This window comes from Bubalus kerabau, chromosome 6 (genome assembly GCF_029407905.1).
Source record: "Bubalus kerabau isolate K-KA32 ecotype Philippines breed swamp buffalo chromosome 6, PCC_UOA_SB_1v2, whole genome shotgun sequence".
In the NCBI taxonomy this organism is placed as follows: domain Eukaryota; kingdom Metazoa; phylum Chordata; class Mammalia; order Artiodactyla; family Bovidae; genus Bubalus; species Bubalus kerabau.
The window spans coordinates 54,121,351-54,141,489 of record NC_073629.1 but is presented as its reverse complement, the minus strand read 5'-3'; the positions used below and the strand labels follow the sequence as shown (position 1 = coordinate 54,141,489).

General features: G+C 33.9%; 1 protein-coding gene across 12 annotated transcripts in view; it reads left to right on the top strand.

Moving 5' to 3' along the window:
• The window catches only part of ZNF326 (zinc finger protein 326), a 35,445-nt gene extending 15,855 nt beyond the window's left edge, over positions 1-19,590 (top strand). For all 12 annotated transcript variants that reach the window (XM_055585222.1, XM_055585219.1, XM_055585221.1 and 9 more), the window contains 7 exons: positions 140-338; positions 6,325-6,436; positions 8,260-8,407; positions 9,613-9,712; positions 13,398-13,528; positions 14,555-14,650; positions 18,548-19,590. In XM_055585222.1, the coding sequence (XP_055441197.1) occupies positions 143-338; positions 6,325-6,436; positions 8,260-8,407; positions 9,613-9,712; positions 13,398-13,528; positions 14,555-14,650; positions 18,548-18,874 (1,110 nt within the window). In that variant the 5' untranslated portion in view covers positions 140-142 and the 3' untranslated portion in view covers positions 18,875-19,590. The remainder of the gene's footprint in view (positions 1-139; positions 339-6,324; positions 6,437-8,259; positions 8,408-9,612; positions 9,713-13,397; positions 13,529-14,554; positions 14,651-18,547) is intronic.
• Positions 19,591-20,139: the final 549 nt, after the last annotated feature.

The window sequence follows — 20,139 nt, the reverse complement described above, 5'->3', positions numbered from 1 at the left end:
AGTGGACTTGTAAAATTTAGTTACATTCTGAGGAATTTTCATTTGAAAAATTCTAGATAGATAAAATGTAATCTATATATGAATTCATACTTGTTCTTTGGATATTGTGCTAATATTTATTGATTTCACAAATTTGCAGCATATGAGTGATTTTGGAAGCATTCATAGACCTGGAATTGTTGTTGACTATCAAAATAAACCCACCAATGTGACAGTTGCTGCTGCAAGAGGAATAAAGAGAAAAATGATGCAACCATTTAATAAGCCTGGTGGAACCTTTATCAAGAAACCCAAGCTAGCAAAACCTGTGGAGAAGATGAGCCTCAGCAAATCACCCAGTAAGTTGGAAAACATAATTGTTGTGCTTTAAGGCAGTTTTCATTATTTTTTTTAACTCAGTGCATTTAAGTAATTTTTTCATGTTTCTGTAGACAAATTGTACAATAATTACAGTTGTAGAAATTAGATCTGTAGTCATGGATATCAAAATTACCAAGATACTTATAAATTCACAGGCCCTGATTCACCCCTTTTCCCTAAATCTTGACTTAGGGTGGGACCAGAACATCTATATTTTTAAAAAGATCTTACACATGATTTTGATTCATGGGTGTTATATTTATTGTTGGATAATTATTGAGGAAGTGGTATGCTACATTACATAGAATTGCCTTCATGAGGTCAAAGGCAAGAAATTTTTTATTGCCCTTGGTGCCAGGAAAAGATATGTATTCTAGAAAATTAATTTGCCTTTTGTCTTCTGGACATTATTCTTAGAGATAATCATACTTCCATTTTTACATTGTTAAAAATTTAGAGCCAGTCTGAAAGTGAAATTAAGAAAACAGTTCATGGTAACATCAAGAATTAAATACTCAGGAATAAATTTAACAAAAGAAGTACAAAACTTACACTTTGAAAACTATAAAACCTTGTTAAAAGAAATTAAAGAAGATCTAAATAAATGGGATACTAAATAAATGTTCACAGAACAGAATACTTAATGTTAAGATGGTAATACTCCCGAGACTGATCTACTGATTCAGCCCAATCCCTGTCAGAATGTCACCTGACTTCTTTGCAAAAATTGACAAGTTGATTCAAAAATTCATAGGGAATTTCAAGGAACCTACAATAGCCGAACAATCATAAAAAAAGAAGAAAACAGAGAGACTACTGCTTCATGATTTCAAAACTTAACTACAAAGCCACAGTAATCAAGACAGAGTGGTACTGGCACAAGGACAGACATACAGATCAATGGAATAGAATTGAGAGTCCAGAGATAAACTCATAAATCTATGGTAAAATTTTTTTTTTTTAGCCAAGATGTCAAAATTATTTAGTGAGGAGAGAATAGTCTTTTCCACAAACGCTGCTGGAACAACTGAATAGCCACATGCACAAACTAACATACAGCACCTAAATGCAAGGGCTAGAACTATAAAACTCTCAGAAGGAAACAAGAGTAAGTCTTCATGACTTTGGATTTGGCAAGAAATTCATCTGACACTGAAAGAGCAACCAAATGAAAAACAAGTAAATTGGACTTCGGGCTTCACTGGTGGCTCAGCAGTAAAGAATCCGCCTGCCAGTGCAGGAGACGCAGGTTTGATCCCTAGGTCAGGAAAATCCCCTGGAGAAGAAAAATGGCAATCCACTCCAGTATTCTTGCCTGGGAAATTCTGTGAACAAAGGAGCCTGGTGGGCAACAGTCCACAGAGTCGCAAAAGAGTTGGACACAACTTACTGACCAAACAACAATGAAACTGGATTTTATCAAAATTAAAAACTTTTGTGCTTCAGAGGACACATTAAGAAAGTGAAAAGACAGCTCACAGAGAAGGAGAAAACATTTGCAAATTATACCTCTAAGAGACTTGTATCTAGAATATATAGAATTTTTAAATTCAATAAAAAGACAAATAGCCCATTTGAAAAAAGCATCTGAACAGACATTTTTTCCCCCAGAAGACATACAGATAGCCAATAAGCCCATAAAAAATGCTCAACAGTTAGTTAGCAGGGAAATAAAATCAAGACCATGTGAGATTGACCACTTTTACTTACCTGAATGACTAGAATCAAAAAGATAATAACAGGCCTTAGCAAGGATGTGGAGAAATCTTCATATACCATTGGTGGGAATGTAAAATGGTCCAGGCACTTGGGAAAACAATTCCTCAAATGATTAAACAAATTACCATAAGATCCAGTAGTTCCACTGTTAGGTATGTATTAAGAAATATGAAAACATATATCTACACAAAAATTTATGTATGGATACACATAGCATCATTATTCAGAGTAGCCAGAAGTATAAACAACCCAAATGCTCATCAGTGGATGAATGGTTTAACAAAATGTGGTTCATCCATACAGTAGAATATTTTCCAGCCTTAAGATGAGCTACTGATATATGCTAGAACTTAAATGAACCTTGAAAAGGTTAATAAAATGAAAGAAACTAGTCACAAAAGTCCACATATATGATTCTTTTCATTTGAAAGTCTAGAATACAGAAATCTATAGGGTTAGAAAGTAGATTAGTGGTTGCTTTGGGCTGTGGGGGTATATAGGGAGAAATAAATAACAGGATACCAGATTTCTTTGTGAGGTGATGAAAATGTTCTAGAGTTGATTGAGGTGATGTTTGTGCATATCTGTGAATGTTCTGAAAAACATTGGTTACATACTTCAAAAGGGTGAATCATATGGTATGAAATATGTCTTAATAAATCTTAAACATTTGAGCTGGATTATTGTTACTTTCTCTGTTATTGTATTTTATTTAACTTTGTAATATATCTCTAAATGAAATCAAGTGTATTTGATCAAAATAGATTGTCAAGAATATACATAAATAAAAGGTAAGGAAATGTCTTTTTCAGCATTCTTTGTGAAAACATAATACCAAATACTATACAACAGATACTTTACCTATTTTTGACTGTACACTGAATTTTGTTTTTTATATTTATTTTATTTTTGCCTTGATTGAAAAGTATTTTATCTTTCCAAATTGACATTACAAGGGATTAAAAATTTCTCTCCTCTTTAGAATTAATATTGGATTACCTATTATTATTGGGCCTGGGCAAGGTGAAGATCATTGCAATGAATAAATTTTTCAAATTTTTGTGATCTAGTTTTTAAAACATCTTTGCATCCAGTTTAAAAAATAAGATACATTAATTGTTAAGATGAATTTATTACTTCCTTTGATGTTGGAGGTGCTAAACAAGTCATGCTCCTAAGTCGCTTCAGTCGTGTCCGACTCTATGCAACCCCATGGACTGCAGCCTACCAGCCTCCCCTGTCCCTGGGATTCTCCAGGCAAGAACGCTAGAGTGGGTTGCCATTTCCTCCTCCAATGCATGAAAGTGGAGAGTCAAAGTGAAGTCGCTCAGTCGTGTCCGACTCTTAGCGACCCCATGGACTGCAGCCCACCAGGCTCTTCCATCCATGGGATTTTCCAGGCAAGAGTACTGGAGTGGGGTGCCGTTGCCTTCTCCAAACAAGTCATGATAGGCTTCAAATAATTATTTAAAAAAGAAGGTGGAAGGGAAGAAGCAGGGAGGCCTGGATAAGTCCTCTTTAAAATATGTTTTTTGTATATTTTTGGATACTGACAGTATATTTGTTTTGTTCTTTGAATTTCATTTCTATTTAAATGGCTTCAGGATTAATAAATGTATCCAACTTGACAAAAGGATTGTATCAATTGTTAGTAAACTAGCACTTAACTGAATGCTTACTGCACACTAGGCAGCAGTGTGTTAAAGGGCTTAACAGGCATTGCTTATGTAATTCTCACATCAGCCTGCTCAGGTGTAGGCAGTGTACCAAACCCCTACAGCTGAAAAACACAGGAACAGAACAGATAAATTTGCTGCCTGGGTCAAACAGCTGGCAAAGCCAGGGTTTATTCGGGGCAAGTCTTACTCTAGAGACCCTTCAGGTAAAGCTCCATGTGATAGTAGTGGAAGATTACTTTGTATTATATTATCCTTATGTAAAACAACTTTTTTTTTATAATTACAACATTATAGACATTTTAATGTATCATATAAAAAATATGGTATTTGAAATTGCAAATATTGGATTTTTCCTCAAAATTATGAATATAATCCAAAACTCAGTAACACTTTAAATATTATTTTTAAATCTACTTTCCTGCCATGCTTTGCATTGGACATCTATATTATTTAGTAAAAAAATAACAATATTCTGGAATTCTGAAAACCTGATTAAAGTGTGTGTTAGTAGGAATAAGTTTTATACTGTTACTTGATGGATTGTTATTTACTGAATTGTGTACTCTAACTATTACTAGAATAGGCAATTCAGTTGATCTTCTTGGGATAGATTTCAAAGGTGTATTTTGCAGGTATAGTTAAATAAATATTACAAAATTTGATATAGATACTTATTTGTCACTAAAGCAGATATATGTGACTTAACTTTTTTTTTTTCTTTTTAACGAAACTTGAGAGTAGTGTAGTATATAACTTAAGAATGACCAAAATTCTGTAGTCAAATCAGGCTTTCACTGTCAGGCATGAGGTGGGCATTCTGAATGGTAACCGCTGAGTATTCAGGAATAAGAAGTCTTGCTACGCTATAATATATAGACTGTATGATTTGTTGAAATGCAGTAGGAAAGGAATCATATTCAGTCGTTTGGATAGAGGTACAGTGTATATCAGTTTTAGCATGTGAAAGGAAAATGAAATTGCCTTTAGTTTAAGGTCATAAACAACCAATTTTTTCCATAGAGTGAGGGTTTGAGGGAAACTGAAAGAGGATGTTGAAAATGGTTAATAAAATAGGAACATATGTTTAACCTCTTATAAAATGATGAAAAATAATCTAGATATTGAATTTTAAGGTATTGATTTTATATGGTTTTGAGACATCCTGCTGTATGCATAGCAGATACTTAATATTTGTTTATTGTTAAGTTCATGAATCCCCAGGTGTTCATGATTTTGTATTAGCTATTTTTCCAAAGGTAATCCAAAAGGATAAACAGTGAATAAAAGGAAAAGTTTGAGGGCAGATGAGTTGTTGTTTTTTTTAAAGTCTAAAATTAACTATATTATAAGAAAGAACCTTTTTTTTCTTTAATACAATGAGATATCACTTCCTATCACATATGAAGTTGATGGTCTTAACAAAAAAGAGAAAATAACAAGTGATGACAATGTGGGCAAATTAGAACCCTTATACATTACTATGAAAATGTAAAATGATGTGGCTGTTGTGGGGAACAGTTTGGTGGTTCCTCTAATGATTATACGTAGACTGACCATTTGAACCAACAATTCCATTTCTACATATGTACTTCAAAGAACTGAAAAGAAGTATTCAAACAAAAACTGTACAAATGTTCATAGCATTATTCACAGTTGTCAAAAGGTTGAAACAATCCAGATGTTCCTCAGCAGATGAATGAATGAAAAGGCAATGTGATGTATTTGCACGATGAAATATTATTGAGCTTTAAAAAGGAAGGAGGTACTGATACATGATACAACACATGGAAGAGCCTTGAAGACATTATGCTAAATAAAAGAAACCAGACAAAAAAGGCCACATATTGTATCCTTCCTTTTATATGCAATATCTAGGATAGGAAAATCTGTAGAGACAGAAAGCAGATTAGTAGTTTTACCAGGTGCTTTAGTGACTTCTCTTTGGACTGCTTAAAAAGTTCTGGAACTAAATAGTGGTGATGGTTGCATGACCTTGTGATAAACTTAATGTCACTAAATTGTACACTTTGAAATGGCTAAAATAGTACATATTTTTGTATATTCACATTAAGACATGTTTTGAGAAAAAGAGGAAGAACCTGCTTTTAGAGTTTATTCATTTTAATAAATTTTAAGAAAGCTGCTCTAATATTGAGTTTTTGCATCCAAGGCGCTCTCTCTAGTGCTCACTGTTTTTCCACTTTCATGCAAGGTCGGGTTATTTGTCAAATGTTTGCCAAGGTGTGATAATTCAAAATTATTTTGGGTAATGTGGATATTATTACTTAAAATGAAGAAAAGAAAAAATGAGTGGGTCTAGAGAAAAATAATGTAGCAAATAATAAACATAGGTGAGAAGTAAATAGACAAAATTTATGAGGAAGGTATTCATGTGAATGAAGTTTCAGAAATACTGAGTAATCTCAAACTCTGATTTTTCTGGTGAGTTCAATTTAGATAATGACCACCAAATAAATCATCTGTCTGTAGTTTATGAATTGGGGACTGGAAAAGGAGAATGGAGAAGTGATTTTTAGTTTTAACTTTTTTTTGTCTGATCCCCTAGCAAAAACTGATCCTAAAAATGAAGAAGAAGAAAAGCGGCGAATTGAAGCTCGGCGAGAGAAACAAAGACGCAGAAGAGAAAAAAACAGTGAGAAATATGGAGATGGATACAGGTTTGTGCTTAGTAGAGTCAGAAAATTGGACTCATTAAAAAACTGTTTCCATGATTTGAGGGTGGGAAAAATGAGTAAAGATGGCCAAAAAGTACATACTTCCATTATATGATAAATAAGTTCTGGGGATATATTGTACAGATGATGACTGTTGTTAACGGTACTGTATTATATATTTAAAATAGCTAAGAGAGTAGATCTTCAAGGTTCTCATCACAAGAAAAAAATTACAACTAGTGAGGTGCTGGACAGTAACTAAAATCATAGTGCTCATCATTTCATAATATATACATATATCAAATAATTATGTTGTACATCTTAAACTTATACAATGTTATATTTTTTAAAAGAGTTTAAAAATCAAATTTTAAAAAAGATTGTATTTTTTAAAAAATTATTATTGTTGGTGTTTTAACCTGGTATTACAGTTACTCTGCAGTTATGTAGAGTTAGCCTATGTTTGATATCTGTCTCAAGGATATTGACAGATATGTTCAGTTTGCTAACTCTCCACCTCCTCCATAACTATTTGCTCCTCAAGGTCTAAAAGAATGCTTTATCACTGTCCTTGAGACTTTCAAGCCACTGACCATCACTCTATACAGATTTTACAACTAGAATTCCTGGTTTTTCTTGGTGCACAAGCAATAATCTGTCTGGCCAAAAGAGATTGTGATGTTTCATTAATTTTATGATACAGACTGATTTCAGAAATGCGATCAGAAAAAATATGTCTTAGAATCAATAAAATACTATGTTTAAGCATCAAATAAAACAAAAAAAACACCTAAACATGTTTCTTAGAAAAGGCAGATAAATTAATTGGGATGTGAAAAAATTCCTGAGAGTCAAAGGAAGAGGATTGATCAAAGATATATAGGAATGATTTTGATTTTTTGATATTTACAGTCATCCCTTGATATGCATAGTGAATTGGTTCTAGGATCACCACCTCTTCTACGCAGCCTCCACATCCCCAACCCCTTGGAAGACCAAAATGTGAGGATGCTCTGTGAGGGTTCTCACCTCGTTAAGATTAGAAAACTAAGACCCAGGGAATTTAAGTTGCCTGAAGTCACATAAGGGTGCTAAGAAATAAACCCAGCAGTAGATTTCAGATTCTATACTCTTACTCAGGAAAATAAATATAATAGTACTCTAAGGAATTAGGTGGAAAATGGAGACTCAAGATAAAGAAACCCATTAAGAGACTGTTGTCATAATTTGAAGAAAAGGAAGTAACAGGGATATATGAGGTAAGAATAATTAAATGGGAGAAAAGGGACAATTCATTCTGGAGTGACTCTTGAGCTTTTCAATGAGTTGCATATGTCCAGACCAGGCCTTTTATTCACCCTGAAGTGATTTTTGATCATCTGAGAGCTCTAATAGAGTGAATTATGGTTTTCTGGTGTCCTACCTACCTTTGTTTCTACATCAGTGATTTGGAAGCTTGAAGATAGAAGAGTGTAACGTTAGTGGAACTTTGGAACTTGATACTGCTTGAAGTTTGCTTTGGCTTTCTGATCTAGACTTGAAGTGGATAGTTAGGGTTAGATGAAATAGATCCACTGATTCTGTTTTTCATACCCAGTAACTCCAGTGTGGTCCAGAAATGCCAATTAGTATGATGACAGTGTTGTCCAGACAGGTATTTAAATGCTATTTTTTTTCTGACTTGAGCTAAATTTAAATCAGCCATTACTTGGAGGAGAGGAAATCATTTATGCTGGTAAAATTGATTTCATTGGTATAGCCTTATGAATGCTTTCTAAGTAAATAAGGTAATATTTAAAGAAAAACTTTTTTTTTTCCCTTTACAGAATGGCATTCACATGTTCATTTTGTAAATTTCGAACATTTGAAGAAAAAGATATTGAACTCCATCTGGAAAGTCCTTCACATCAGGAAACATTAGATCATATTCAAAAACAAACCAAATTTGATAAAGTGGTTATGGAGTTTTTGCATGTAAGTAGTTATTTTTGAAGTGAGAGGCACTTGATCTGACATTTGAATTTCTTTGATTTTCATCGTTACCCATAGTTCTCCTGTTTTATGTTTCTAAGAATTCAATTTACTGTTCACTTAAAAAAAGTTGTGTTAAACTTAGCTTAGAAGTAGATGTGAATTCCTCTTTCATAGATTGTAGATTTGTGATTTGAGAGTACATTTTACATTTTTTACAGAAGTTTCTGACATGTGTCAGGAAAATTCCTTTAACAGCTGTTTATTGATACCAAATCAGCTATCGTGTATTAACAGTCTTCTATGTACCTGCTGTTTTGCTGGGTATTTTTCTTCATATTTCACTTCAACCTTACACCAATTCGTCTTTATCCTAAAAGATTATGCTCAGAGCAGTTTAGTGACTTTGAATAAATGGAAGTCTGAATTGAATTCAGAGCCAGAGAGCCTGTTTGTTTAGCGTCCTTTATCAGGATGTGGTCATCAGTTCAACAGTTTTTCTCGAATACTTAAGAGCAGGTGCTATGCAGGCACAGCACCTGAAGACACTGAAGACACAGATATTGCCTTTAGTGAACTAACAGTGATTGGAAATCAAACACACACACACACACACATACATTTAGTGAACTAACAGTGATTGGAAATCACACACACACACACACACACACACACACACACACGACACTATTAAGTAGAAGAGGCCTGAGTGATAGTGTAAGTAGAAGTGACTTGGAGAAGGGTAGGATAGTTTGGGCCAGGGCTGGAGCTGGACTGCTAACTGTACTTGCAATTAATTTAGGCAAAAGAGATGGAATTGTTAGAAGGTTAGAAGTACAGTGATCCTGTATCCTCTGTATCCTTGGAGAATTGTGTACCTTAATTAAATTTCTTCTGTAATTTTGTTTAACTGGTTCCTGTCATTTAGGACTTAAGTATTCACTTGCTCTGAGATCTCTTGTCTATTCCAGCTGTCTTTGATCTCCCTCTATATATATATGCCTAAAATATTAATACATCTTGAAAAGTAAATACTTTTTGTAGTTTCCTGGTACTTCATTATAGTCCTTTCAATTAGATTGTAAGCTCCTTGAAAACATCAGTTTTATATAATAGGTACTATTATTTTTCATAGGCCAAGCATGGTGCTGGGCCTATACTGCGTACTCACTAAAAACTTTTTGGATTCTTTCTATTTTGTTTTCTAGGAATGTATGGTAAATAAATTCAAGAAAACATCTATTCGTAAGCAACAGACAAATAATCAAACAGAGGCAGTCAAAATAATAGAAAAGGATGTTATGGAAGGTAAGTTAACAAATTGATTTAGAAATTTACATATATATTTTATATACCATAACCTATTTCATTGTAAATGATGCCCATTAGAGTGATACAGTACATAGTCATATATGGTAGGTCTGAGTGGGTTATCAGAAATGAACTCCTTTGATTCCTGTTCTCATGCTTACAAGTTTATCACTACCTTCTCTTACGTCTTTCATTTCATTTCCTTCATAGAGAAAGTATCAGCTTTGCTTGTACTGGAAGATACAGTCATCCCTAGGTATCTGAGAGAGAGAGGTTTCAGGACCTGCATGAGGTATCAGAATATGCAGATACTCAAGGCCCATAGTTGGTTTTCCAGTATTTGTAGATGCAGAAGCCATGGATACAGAGGGCTGCCTATACTTGTATATGTCATCTATCTCTTATTCCTTCTCATCTCCTTAAAGACTTCTGCTCAAATCGTGAATTCTTCTCTTCTGTTTTTCAGTCTTTCCTTGTCTTTGATTCTGTCTCTGAAGCCTATACACTTACTTAAACAAATTAAAAAAGACCTAAAGAAAAAGAAAAACATAGACACTAATTCCTCTACAACCTGCCTTTCTCTTTAAGCAACCACACTTCTTTAAGCATAGTTCTCACTGTCTCTGTTTCTTCATTGTCACTTACTGCTTTACCCACAGTGGACAAGTTTCTGCTATCATTAGTGTACTGAAACTGCTATACTGGAGGACACCAACACTAACTTCAGTTTTATTCGGCAACATTTCCCACTGATAACTATTATTTATGAATCTATTTCCTCCCTTGGTTTCTGTGGTACTCACTGCCTCTCTTTACTCCCTTGTCATTTTTACTCTTTGTGCTTTTCTTTTTCTACTAAGCTTTTAGAAGTTGATATTTTTCAGTATTCTGTCAGTCCTGTTAACATTTCTCTTTATATTTCTTCCTGATGAATTAATTTATATACAGAATTTAAATCAATATCTATATGTTGATTACTTATAGATTTATATCTCCAGCACAGATATCTCTTCTGAACTCCAGTCTCCTACATCTAGCTGCCTACTGACATCTCTCTTTAGCAGTCTCACAAATTGAACATACTAAAAAAATGTATCCTTCCCTTGAGTATCCCCCACCCCATGAAGAAAACAAGACAAAACTTAACAGGTATCTCTTTCATTTATCTTGGAAAGTAGCCCCATCAATGCCAGAACTGTGCAGTTAATCTTAGTACTTACATTTGCTTTACTATGTCTGTAGTATTTTTGTTCAGTCGATTCTCAATTCTATCTTTTGAATACGTACCAAGTCTGTTTTCTTTACGTCTTTTTTAAATACTGAATTTGTTTAAATCTTATGTGTTCTATTTTTCTAATTAGTTTCCTTCCTTTCAGTCTTATCTCTTATTCTACTACACGATTTTATTACTTGAAGAACTTAAGTAATAAAGTGGCTTCCGTATCCTCCACAGAATGAAGTTCAAATTCCTAGGCATGGCATACAAAGCTCTTCATGATCTTGGCCCTGCTCTTTTTCCCTTTTGTTCCTTCTTTAGTCTGTGCCCCAGCAATACTAAATTACTTGCAGTTCCCAGAAAGTGCCATTTTCTCTTAGATCTTTCTTTTGCATAGACAGCTGTTTCTCTGGGTCTGACGGAGGTTGGTTCTAGGACCTTCCTGCAGATACCCAAATCTGTCATGCTCAAATCCCTTATATAAAATGGGTGTAGTATTTGCATATAAACCATGCATGTCTTCTTATATACTTTATTTTTTAGACATTTTCTTCAATTTTATTTTAAATTTATTTTTGATTGGAGAATAATTACAATATTGTGTTGTTTCTGCCATATTTCTTATATCATCTCTAGATTACTTATGATACTTAATGTAAATAATTATCAGTGTGGAGTTTTGATTTTTTGGAACTTTTTAGAAGTTTTTTTTTTTTTTTTTTTTTTTAATATTTTCTGTCCATGGTTGGTTGAATCTGCAGAGCTGGAACCAGCAGATACAGATGGTCACCATATAGTACCTTACAGTATTACTTCAAGAATGACATGTGAAAGATCATGAAGATCTTTTTATTTAGTTGAAGCTGCATGTTATCTGTTGTTTTCTTAATCAAATGTCATGATAAATTCAGTTACCCAAGGAAGAGCCAAATCAGTTTTTCTCAACATAAAAAAATACATGATTCTTTAAAAATGATATAATTCTAAGGAAACTGGTGTGTTCCTAACAGTTTTTCATATGCAGCATTTAGAGAAGGTTCCTATGAACGTACATATAACTTACTGCTGCTGCTGCTAAGTTGCTTCAGTCGTATCCGACTCTGTGTGACCCCATAGACAGCAGCCTACCAAGCTCCTCCATCCCTGGAATTCTCCAGGCAAGAACACTGGAGTGGGTTGCCATTTCTTTCTCCAGTGCAGGAAAGTGAAAAGTGAAAGTGAAGTCGCTCAGTCATGTCTGACTCTTCGCGACTCCGTGGACTGCAGCCATGGGATTTTCCAGACAAGGGTACTGGAGTGGGTTGCCATTGCCTTCGCCATATAACTTAATAATTTAACGTATTTACTAAAGTCTTATTATGTGGCTGGCACTGTTCCAAGGAACCAGAGATACAGTGATAAGCCTGGGAACCAAAGCTGTTATTTTCTTTCTATTGAGATGTGTAGAAATCAACAAATAAAATAGGTTTTAAAAACATACGAAGTAGCCTTCACTTGTAATAACCCTCTATCACTGTTTTTAAGATCTAACATATATTTTTGTCTTTTATGAATCCAATTTTGACTTCTTTTTCCCGTCTCTACTCACCCACATTCATAAGCATGAAAATTCTTATTTTACTACAGAATCAACATTTTTATATTATATTTTTGGGGGTTGAACTTACAGGCCTCAGAAAATCATTGTATAAGATGAGTAGGAAATATAATGTAATTATACTTTATAATTTTAATCTTTTATCCATATAGTTTTTTAACATCCCGTAGACTGAAAACCAGGAGACACTGAAACAAAGCCAAGGACATAAAACAAGGTGTAAAAATGTCATGTTTTGAAATCCTAGTCTGTTTTCCTGGCACTGTGGAGTTATGTTAGAAATCAATATCAAAAGATACTTGAAAATAACCCACATATTTTAAAGTGCAATGTGACATTTACCAAGAGAGATCTTTGACTTAGCTATTGAAAGCCTCAGTAAAGTTCACAAGCTGAAAAAACACAGGTGATGATTGTAGAGAAGAAGGCATTTAAATGAGAAATTAATATCAAAATGAGAGATTAATATCAAAATGAGAGATTAATATCAAAGATACTTTAAAAACCTCATATATTTAGAAATTAAATGTCCACTTTTAATTGATGTGTGTATCTAAGCAGCCATAACAAGGAAACTATTTGTAACAAAAATGAAGAGAGAATTTATCAGGTTTTGTTATATGCATTCTGAAGCTGCTCAGTGCAACTAAATACCATGTGGAATCTTGAATAAAGTATGAAAGCAAATAATTATCCTTTCATTTTTAATCTATGCAGATTTATGAGATACGGTAGAAAAACTCTATACTCTGGTCCTTTTTTTGGAAGAAGGAGTATAAATCGTAATGGAAATGAAATAGTGAAAACTTGATTTGTCAGAAGTATATGGATCCTTGCTTTTGTTATTAATAGTTGCATTTCCTTTGTAGGTGTTACTGCAGATGATCACATGATGAAAGTAGAGACTGTTCACTGCAGTGCTTGCAGTGTGTATATCCCTGCTTTACATAGCTCAGTTCAGCAGCACTTAAAATCTCCTGATCATATCAAAGGAAAGCAGGTCAGTTTTAATCTACCTTAATGAAGTCAATGAATTATTTGTTTAATCCCTTATTGCCCTTTAAAGGCTATTGTTTCATACCTGCCTACTTGTGTACAATCCAGTTAATCTCATGAGTGACTTAGTGTAAAGATACTTAGAGAGGCAGTGTAGTATAGTGGTTAAGTGTAGTATTGTGGGCTCCAGAGCAAGACTTCTGTGAATCCTGGTTCAGTACATACATACGTTAAGCAAGTAATAAACTTTTCTTTGTCTAAGTTTCCTTATCTATAAAATGAGGATGGATGAATCTTATGTGATTGATTAAGGATTAGTTTAATTAAAATGTAAAGGGCATCTAAAGTAGTACCTGGCACATTGAAATCATAGCTGTTATTGAACTGCTTTTTTTATTGTTAACATTTTTTTAAGGTAGTGCAAAATTGCTTTATGAGTGTGTGTTTGTGTATTTAGAACAAAAAGAAAGACTTGTTTTTTGATGATTGGGAAAAAAAAAAAGCCAGTTACTTTCTATTTCTACATTTTTAGTAGAATTTACTCAGACATTCTAGGAAAGTTTTACTATTTTCTTCTTGATTAGTATTATTTTGCTCCTATGTTGGTTATTTATTTATTTCAAATAAAAATATTTATTTTATGAGAAATTTGTTTGAAAAGCAAATTAAAAATTCAAGTATTAAAGGCTTTAGTTTGATAGCATGAAAATTAATGGTTGGAGTAGCTGGGGCTGGGTAAGGTAGCTCCAGAATAGATTGGAGAGAAAGCAAGTGTTTAGTAGACCTGGACTTAAAGAGTATTTAGTGACTGGGTGTTTTTTGTTGAAGTTCACTGGCTTTTTGAATCTTCATTGTTTTAATTCATAGATCATTTAGATTGTAGTCACAATAGCTTTTGTTGTTCTATAGCTTTATTTGCCAGAAATTAAGTCATTTAATTCTAAGAATTTGAGCATGCAGTCATTTTAATTAAGGAAATATTTTTCATGGCATCGTTTTCAAGTGTCTCAGTGTGTTCTGTTTTTCATAGGCTTATAAGGAACAAATAAAAAGAGAGAGTGTCTTGACTGCTACAAGCATTTTAAATAATCCAATAGTGAAGGCACGATACGAACGTTTCATTAAGGTAAGACTTGAGAGCAAAAACTGGGTTATATTGTAATGTTGTAACAGTTAAATATAGCATGGTAACTCTTTGTGATATTTAATATAGCACAAAATTAGGATAATTTTACTTGATATCATACATATAGGTAAAATGTCTTTTTTCCTAATTGTTGGGATTTGTTGGGGGCAGGAGCAAGACGCCATTCCTTTCTCATTCCCTTTCTAGCTCTGGGTCATTTGAGAGATACACAAGAATCTTGATAGAAGACCCAAATGTCAGCTTTATCCTTGATTTTTTTTTTTAAAGGGTGACTTTGGATGATATGTCTTAGATAGTTATTGTGGACTTTCTAATATTTCACTCCTAGATAGACTTACCTCCCCCCCAACTACTGTGACTGCTTCAGCTGGACAGCAGTAGGATTCGCTTAGTCGACCACATGACAGAGCAGACTAGAATGCACCCTTTCCGTTGCTTAGAAGACATGAAAGACGGTCTTGATGCCCAAGTGAATCCCTTCTGTCCCCTCTTTTGGATGTTCCTAGTGAAGGGAAATTCCTAAGAGGAATGACTTATCCAATTGGTATTTCTTCTTCTAAGCATACCAATTAGATAAGTCATTTCTGGATAACACTTGGATGGGAAGCAGGAAGTTCAGAAACTTTGCTTCAGAAACAAAGCTCCTGCTCATAGCATCATAAGACCAGAAGGAAGGAGGTTTGCTTCAGTTAGGAAACTCAAAGGTGAACAATTAGGTAGGTATACCTGGCCTACTGCTTCCCAGGATTTTTGCCATATATTATTCCAGTGATCCTTCTTTACATATTATTCCTCAACCAGATGACTTCCAAGCTGAATAAATTTCAGTTCTTTCTGCTTGTTCCAGAAGGCCCTATTTTCTGATTATTTTATTTGGCACTGTTTACTGCACACTGTTTTTAAAAGGTGAATACAGCCCTAATTTGAAATCATATTTTGTTGGAGATATGGTGTCAAAAAGATTAAAGCATCATAGCTAAATTAGGAAAGATTAGATTTTTATTATCCTTTCTATATCACAGACTTGAGAGGTTAATTGTTTCCAATGATGTATGAAGGTAATTTGTAATGAGAAAAGAATACAAAGTAGAATTTCTGTGTAAGGTTTTCAAGCTGCACTTTAGAGTCACTTCATGGAATGGGAAATGTTGAGATATCTTGCCTCAAGTACATACTGTGGAGAAAGTAACTTAACTGAGAATCTTCTAGAACCTTGTTACTCCATGCAATCCAAGGATCAGCAGCATTGACATCACCCTGGAGGCTCTTTAGACATGCAGGGTATCAATTCATATCCAGGTCTATTGAATAAGAATCTTCATTTTAAAAAAAGATCGTAGCTGATTTATATGCATGTTAAAATTCAAGAAGCACTGGTGTCTCATTACTTGGAGATGCTCTTTGTCTGGCATTTTTTGTTCAGCAGTCCTGTCTGCTCCGTTTCTTGCTGTTCTAGAGTCCACAGAAAACTTCTGCTCATAATCAGCTCTGGTCATGGCTTAAAAACACTTCGATCTTTAAGTGCTTAGAATGACAAAATACCGTTTTAAATCTTTGTCCTGTGAAATAATCAGTTCATCGATTTCTCCCAGTTCTCCACTTACATATGTTCTGCCTTCACTCTGGCCTGGACACTCATGGTCAGCCCTTATAACAGTGCAGTGCTGCCATTCTGAAACTCTTTTCTTAATTTTTCTACTGCTTACTAGTTCTCAACTCTGCCATTTATGGTTAGCTTTACTAACTGTCTTTCCTGCTAAAAAATATCATGGAATTGTGCCAGTACTGTTTGCCAGATTTCACTGCAGTTCACAGTAATTTTACTTGCTATCAATCAATGTAATGTGCTTCCTGTAGTGACTGTTTGAAACTTTTCACTCTTCACATATCCAGATTTTATTCTTACTCCCTTCACTTACCATATTCTTATCTCTTCTCTAGCTCTAGGGAGATTGAAGACCACTGGATGTGAACTCTAACTCTTCTCCTTTCTACTTTAGAATTATGTATTTTTTTTCTCATTGTTATATGTGAAGGAAAATATTCTTCTTTGTGCTTTATCTGTGTTCTTGTTTCATCAGTTATCGCCTTATTTTCATCAGATTTTTTTCCTCCCATTTATTATCTTACTACTTTTTCCCAAAGAGACATGTTTATGAGTTTCTTAAACTAAAAATGACTGAACTTTTCCTAGACTTTAGCCCTTCTTATCTCTTCTGTTACCATCATACTTGAAAAGGTGGTTTACCCTGCATTGTGCTCTTTACTTCCTATATGTTATTCACTCTTTAGTATTTCCCAATAGGAGGTGTATGATTAGAATCCCCTGTGAAGTTAAAATCAATTAAAAGCTACCCAGGCCCCTTATAAGACCTTCTGAATTAGGGCTTCTCAGAAAACTTTGCTGATAAAAATGCTTCTTAAATATGCAGATTACCGAACTTCTTTCCTGGACACTTGATTCAAGAGGTTTAAGTCTGAAATTATTTCATTTTGTGCTTTTAGCAAGAGCTTCAGTACTTGATTAAATCAATATCTCAGAGTTATGGACTCTGGGCCAGTGTTTTGGGAGCTTAAGAGGGAATTGTGAAGATTCATTCATGGGCAGTCATTGCTATCCAACTTCCATTTACATTATACTTTTGAAACTGTTCTTTCTAAGATTACCAGTGACTTAATTTAATTTTCAAATAAAAATTTGTAACATTTTATTGTTTGTTATTTTAAACATAACAGAAGTTAAGGGGATAGTACAATAAATCCCTCAGGTACCTTTCCTCAGCTCTAATTATTACCAGCTTTGGTGAACTTTTTCGGTTGTTTTCTACTATTACCTATTTGCGTCATATAACAGTGTTGATCTATTAATTCATTCTTGAAACTTTGTTTTGCTAGATGGTATTTCATAATTCTAGGTTTCTGCATTAAGTATTCCTTTTCTAACTTCTGTCCCCAAGTACATGCTTTTTCAGTAGGCTTTATTCTCAGCCATTTTTTTTTTCTCATTCCCTCAGCTCTGCCCTGGGCTATCCTTTTTAAGACCTGGCTTCACTATTCACTGTGCAAGCAATTCACAAATCTAAATATCTGACTTTGAAGTCTTTCCTCTTCTGAGTTGCAAATTTATAGTTGCCCTTTAAACATTTAGACTTCTTAAATTCAAATTATATATAGTATAAACCTGCTGCTTTTCCCCATCTTAATTTACCCATTCTGTCAATGGTGTCACTTTTACCCTTTCATTTCCTGGGCTATTAGAGTAGCTCAGTGCTAATATTTTTTTCTCTTGCTACAGCCACTCAACCTGCATCTTCCTACCTAGTGTATCTTAAAGTGTAGCACCAGTCTTATACTTCCCTGTTTTAATAACCTTCATTGTCTCTTCATTTCTTATATTATTAATATAGCCTTCTGATATGCTCTAATTTATGAGACATAATCCAGATACATAATTATTTAAGTAAATTAAAATACTAAAGTTGTGAATGTTTAGTGAATTACAGATTTATCTTTTTTAAAGTAAAAGTAAAGTATGATACTTAATTTGTTTCTGATTTTCATTTGAGTTTTCAAACGTACTGATTTTCATTTGAATTTTTTAAAGAGAACTTGCAACAGTAGTGCATTGAATACTGATATAATTAAGTAGAACATAAATCTTCATCTGCTTTGTTTTATGGAGTATAAAGTACTGACTTCAGGAATATATATACCCACATTGGTATGAAATAGATACTCAAAAAATATTAAATAGATTTAATATAAGTTGAAATTAAGTTTCAAATGGTATTTATTTTTAATGATATAGCAAATAAAAATTTCACTGATTAAAAAATAAATGCGCTCTTTTAAAAGCTTTTTTTTTCATGTTTTTAGGGTGAGAATCCCTTTGAAATTCAAGATCATTCTCAAGATCAACAAATAGAAGGAGATGAGGAGGAAGAGGAAAAGATTGACGAACCTGTGGAAGAAGAGGAGGAAGAGGAGGAAGTGGGGGAAGTAGAGGAAGCAGAGGAAGTAGGGGAAGGTGGAGGAGTGGAAGGAGTGGGGGACACAGAGGAAGGAGGGGATGTAGAAGGAGAGGGGGAAGTGGGGGCAGTGGGGGAAGGAGAGGGAGAAGGGGAGGGGGTAGGGGAAGTAGAGGAAGAAGAAGCAAAGGAAGAGCCTGTCGGCTTTTCTGTTGACCAAGCAGAAGAAAATTAAATATAAGGTATTAGTCAGTTTTAAAAGAAGCTTTAAATTTTGTCCCAATGTGGAAAAGGGTAAGAATTTCAGTAGTTTAAAATATGAGAGTTAACACCCATGTTGCATGCATTCCACACATTACAATTTGTTTTATATAATTTCTAAATGTTTGCCATTTGTTTAATAAAATGAAGGTAAGACTATTTTAGTTTAGTTTTTATAGCTACTTAGTTTCGAGAAATTGTTTGTATAATTTTTAAGCTTAATTTTTATTACTTTATTGATGTTGAGGATAACAGATGTGTATTGTTAGTATGTCTGTTCTAATCATTTGAACTTAAATGCTGCTCTTGGGAGTATATATTCAAGTGTGCATTAATGTTTTGAATACTTACCCTAGAAGAGATAAGTTGGGCAAGTATTTTGTGCTCTGTGTATTTTTTTACTGCATTGGACATTGAATATAGTAATTTGCGTTAAGATACGCTTAAAGGCTTTTTGTGACCATGTTTCCCTTTGTAGCAATAAAATGTTTTTTACAAAATTTCTCTCCCTGGACTAGCAATTTAAAATGAAACAGAATTAATCAAATGACTATATAAAATTGGAATTTGCCTTAATATATGAGTTCATCTTGGTATATGAGTGTTTTAAAATAATTAAATTGACTTGAATTAAGGAAAAAAATTTATTTCACTTTTTTTAAAGTATGATTAAAATATTTTTAAACATAATTCAACTAGAGATCAGCCTGTAACTGACCTGTTTATACTTGTTTTAATTCACTCATTTTCTCTGTGCCCATGTCAGATCTTGAAATCTTCTTGGAAATACATTTGAATACAAATAATTTTTCATAGTGATGTTAATTCTTTTGTCATGCCTGCTTTTGGCTGAAGAACCAAGAAGCAAACGATCACTTTTTAAAAAAAGAATTATTTCTCTCTTGACTATTTCTCTCCTTTTTATAGCTCGTATGCTTCATACTTAGAAGATGAGATTGATAGATTGTGTACTCAGTCACTTCAGTCATGTCTGACTTTTTGTGACCCCGTGGACTGTAGCCCACCAAGCTCCTTAGTCCATGGGATTCTCCAGGCAAGACTACTGGAATGTTTGCCATGCCCTCCTCCAGGGAATCTTCCAGACCCGAGGATCAAACCAGGGTCTGCTGCATTGCAGGCATATTCTTTAGCGCTGAGCCATTGGGGAAGATAGATAGATAGATAGTCTGTCTTCAAATGACTGACTGTGTCACTGAAAAAACTATTGCTCTTATTTGA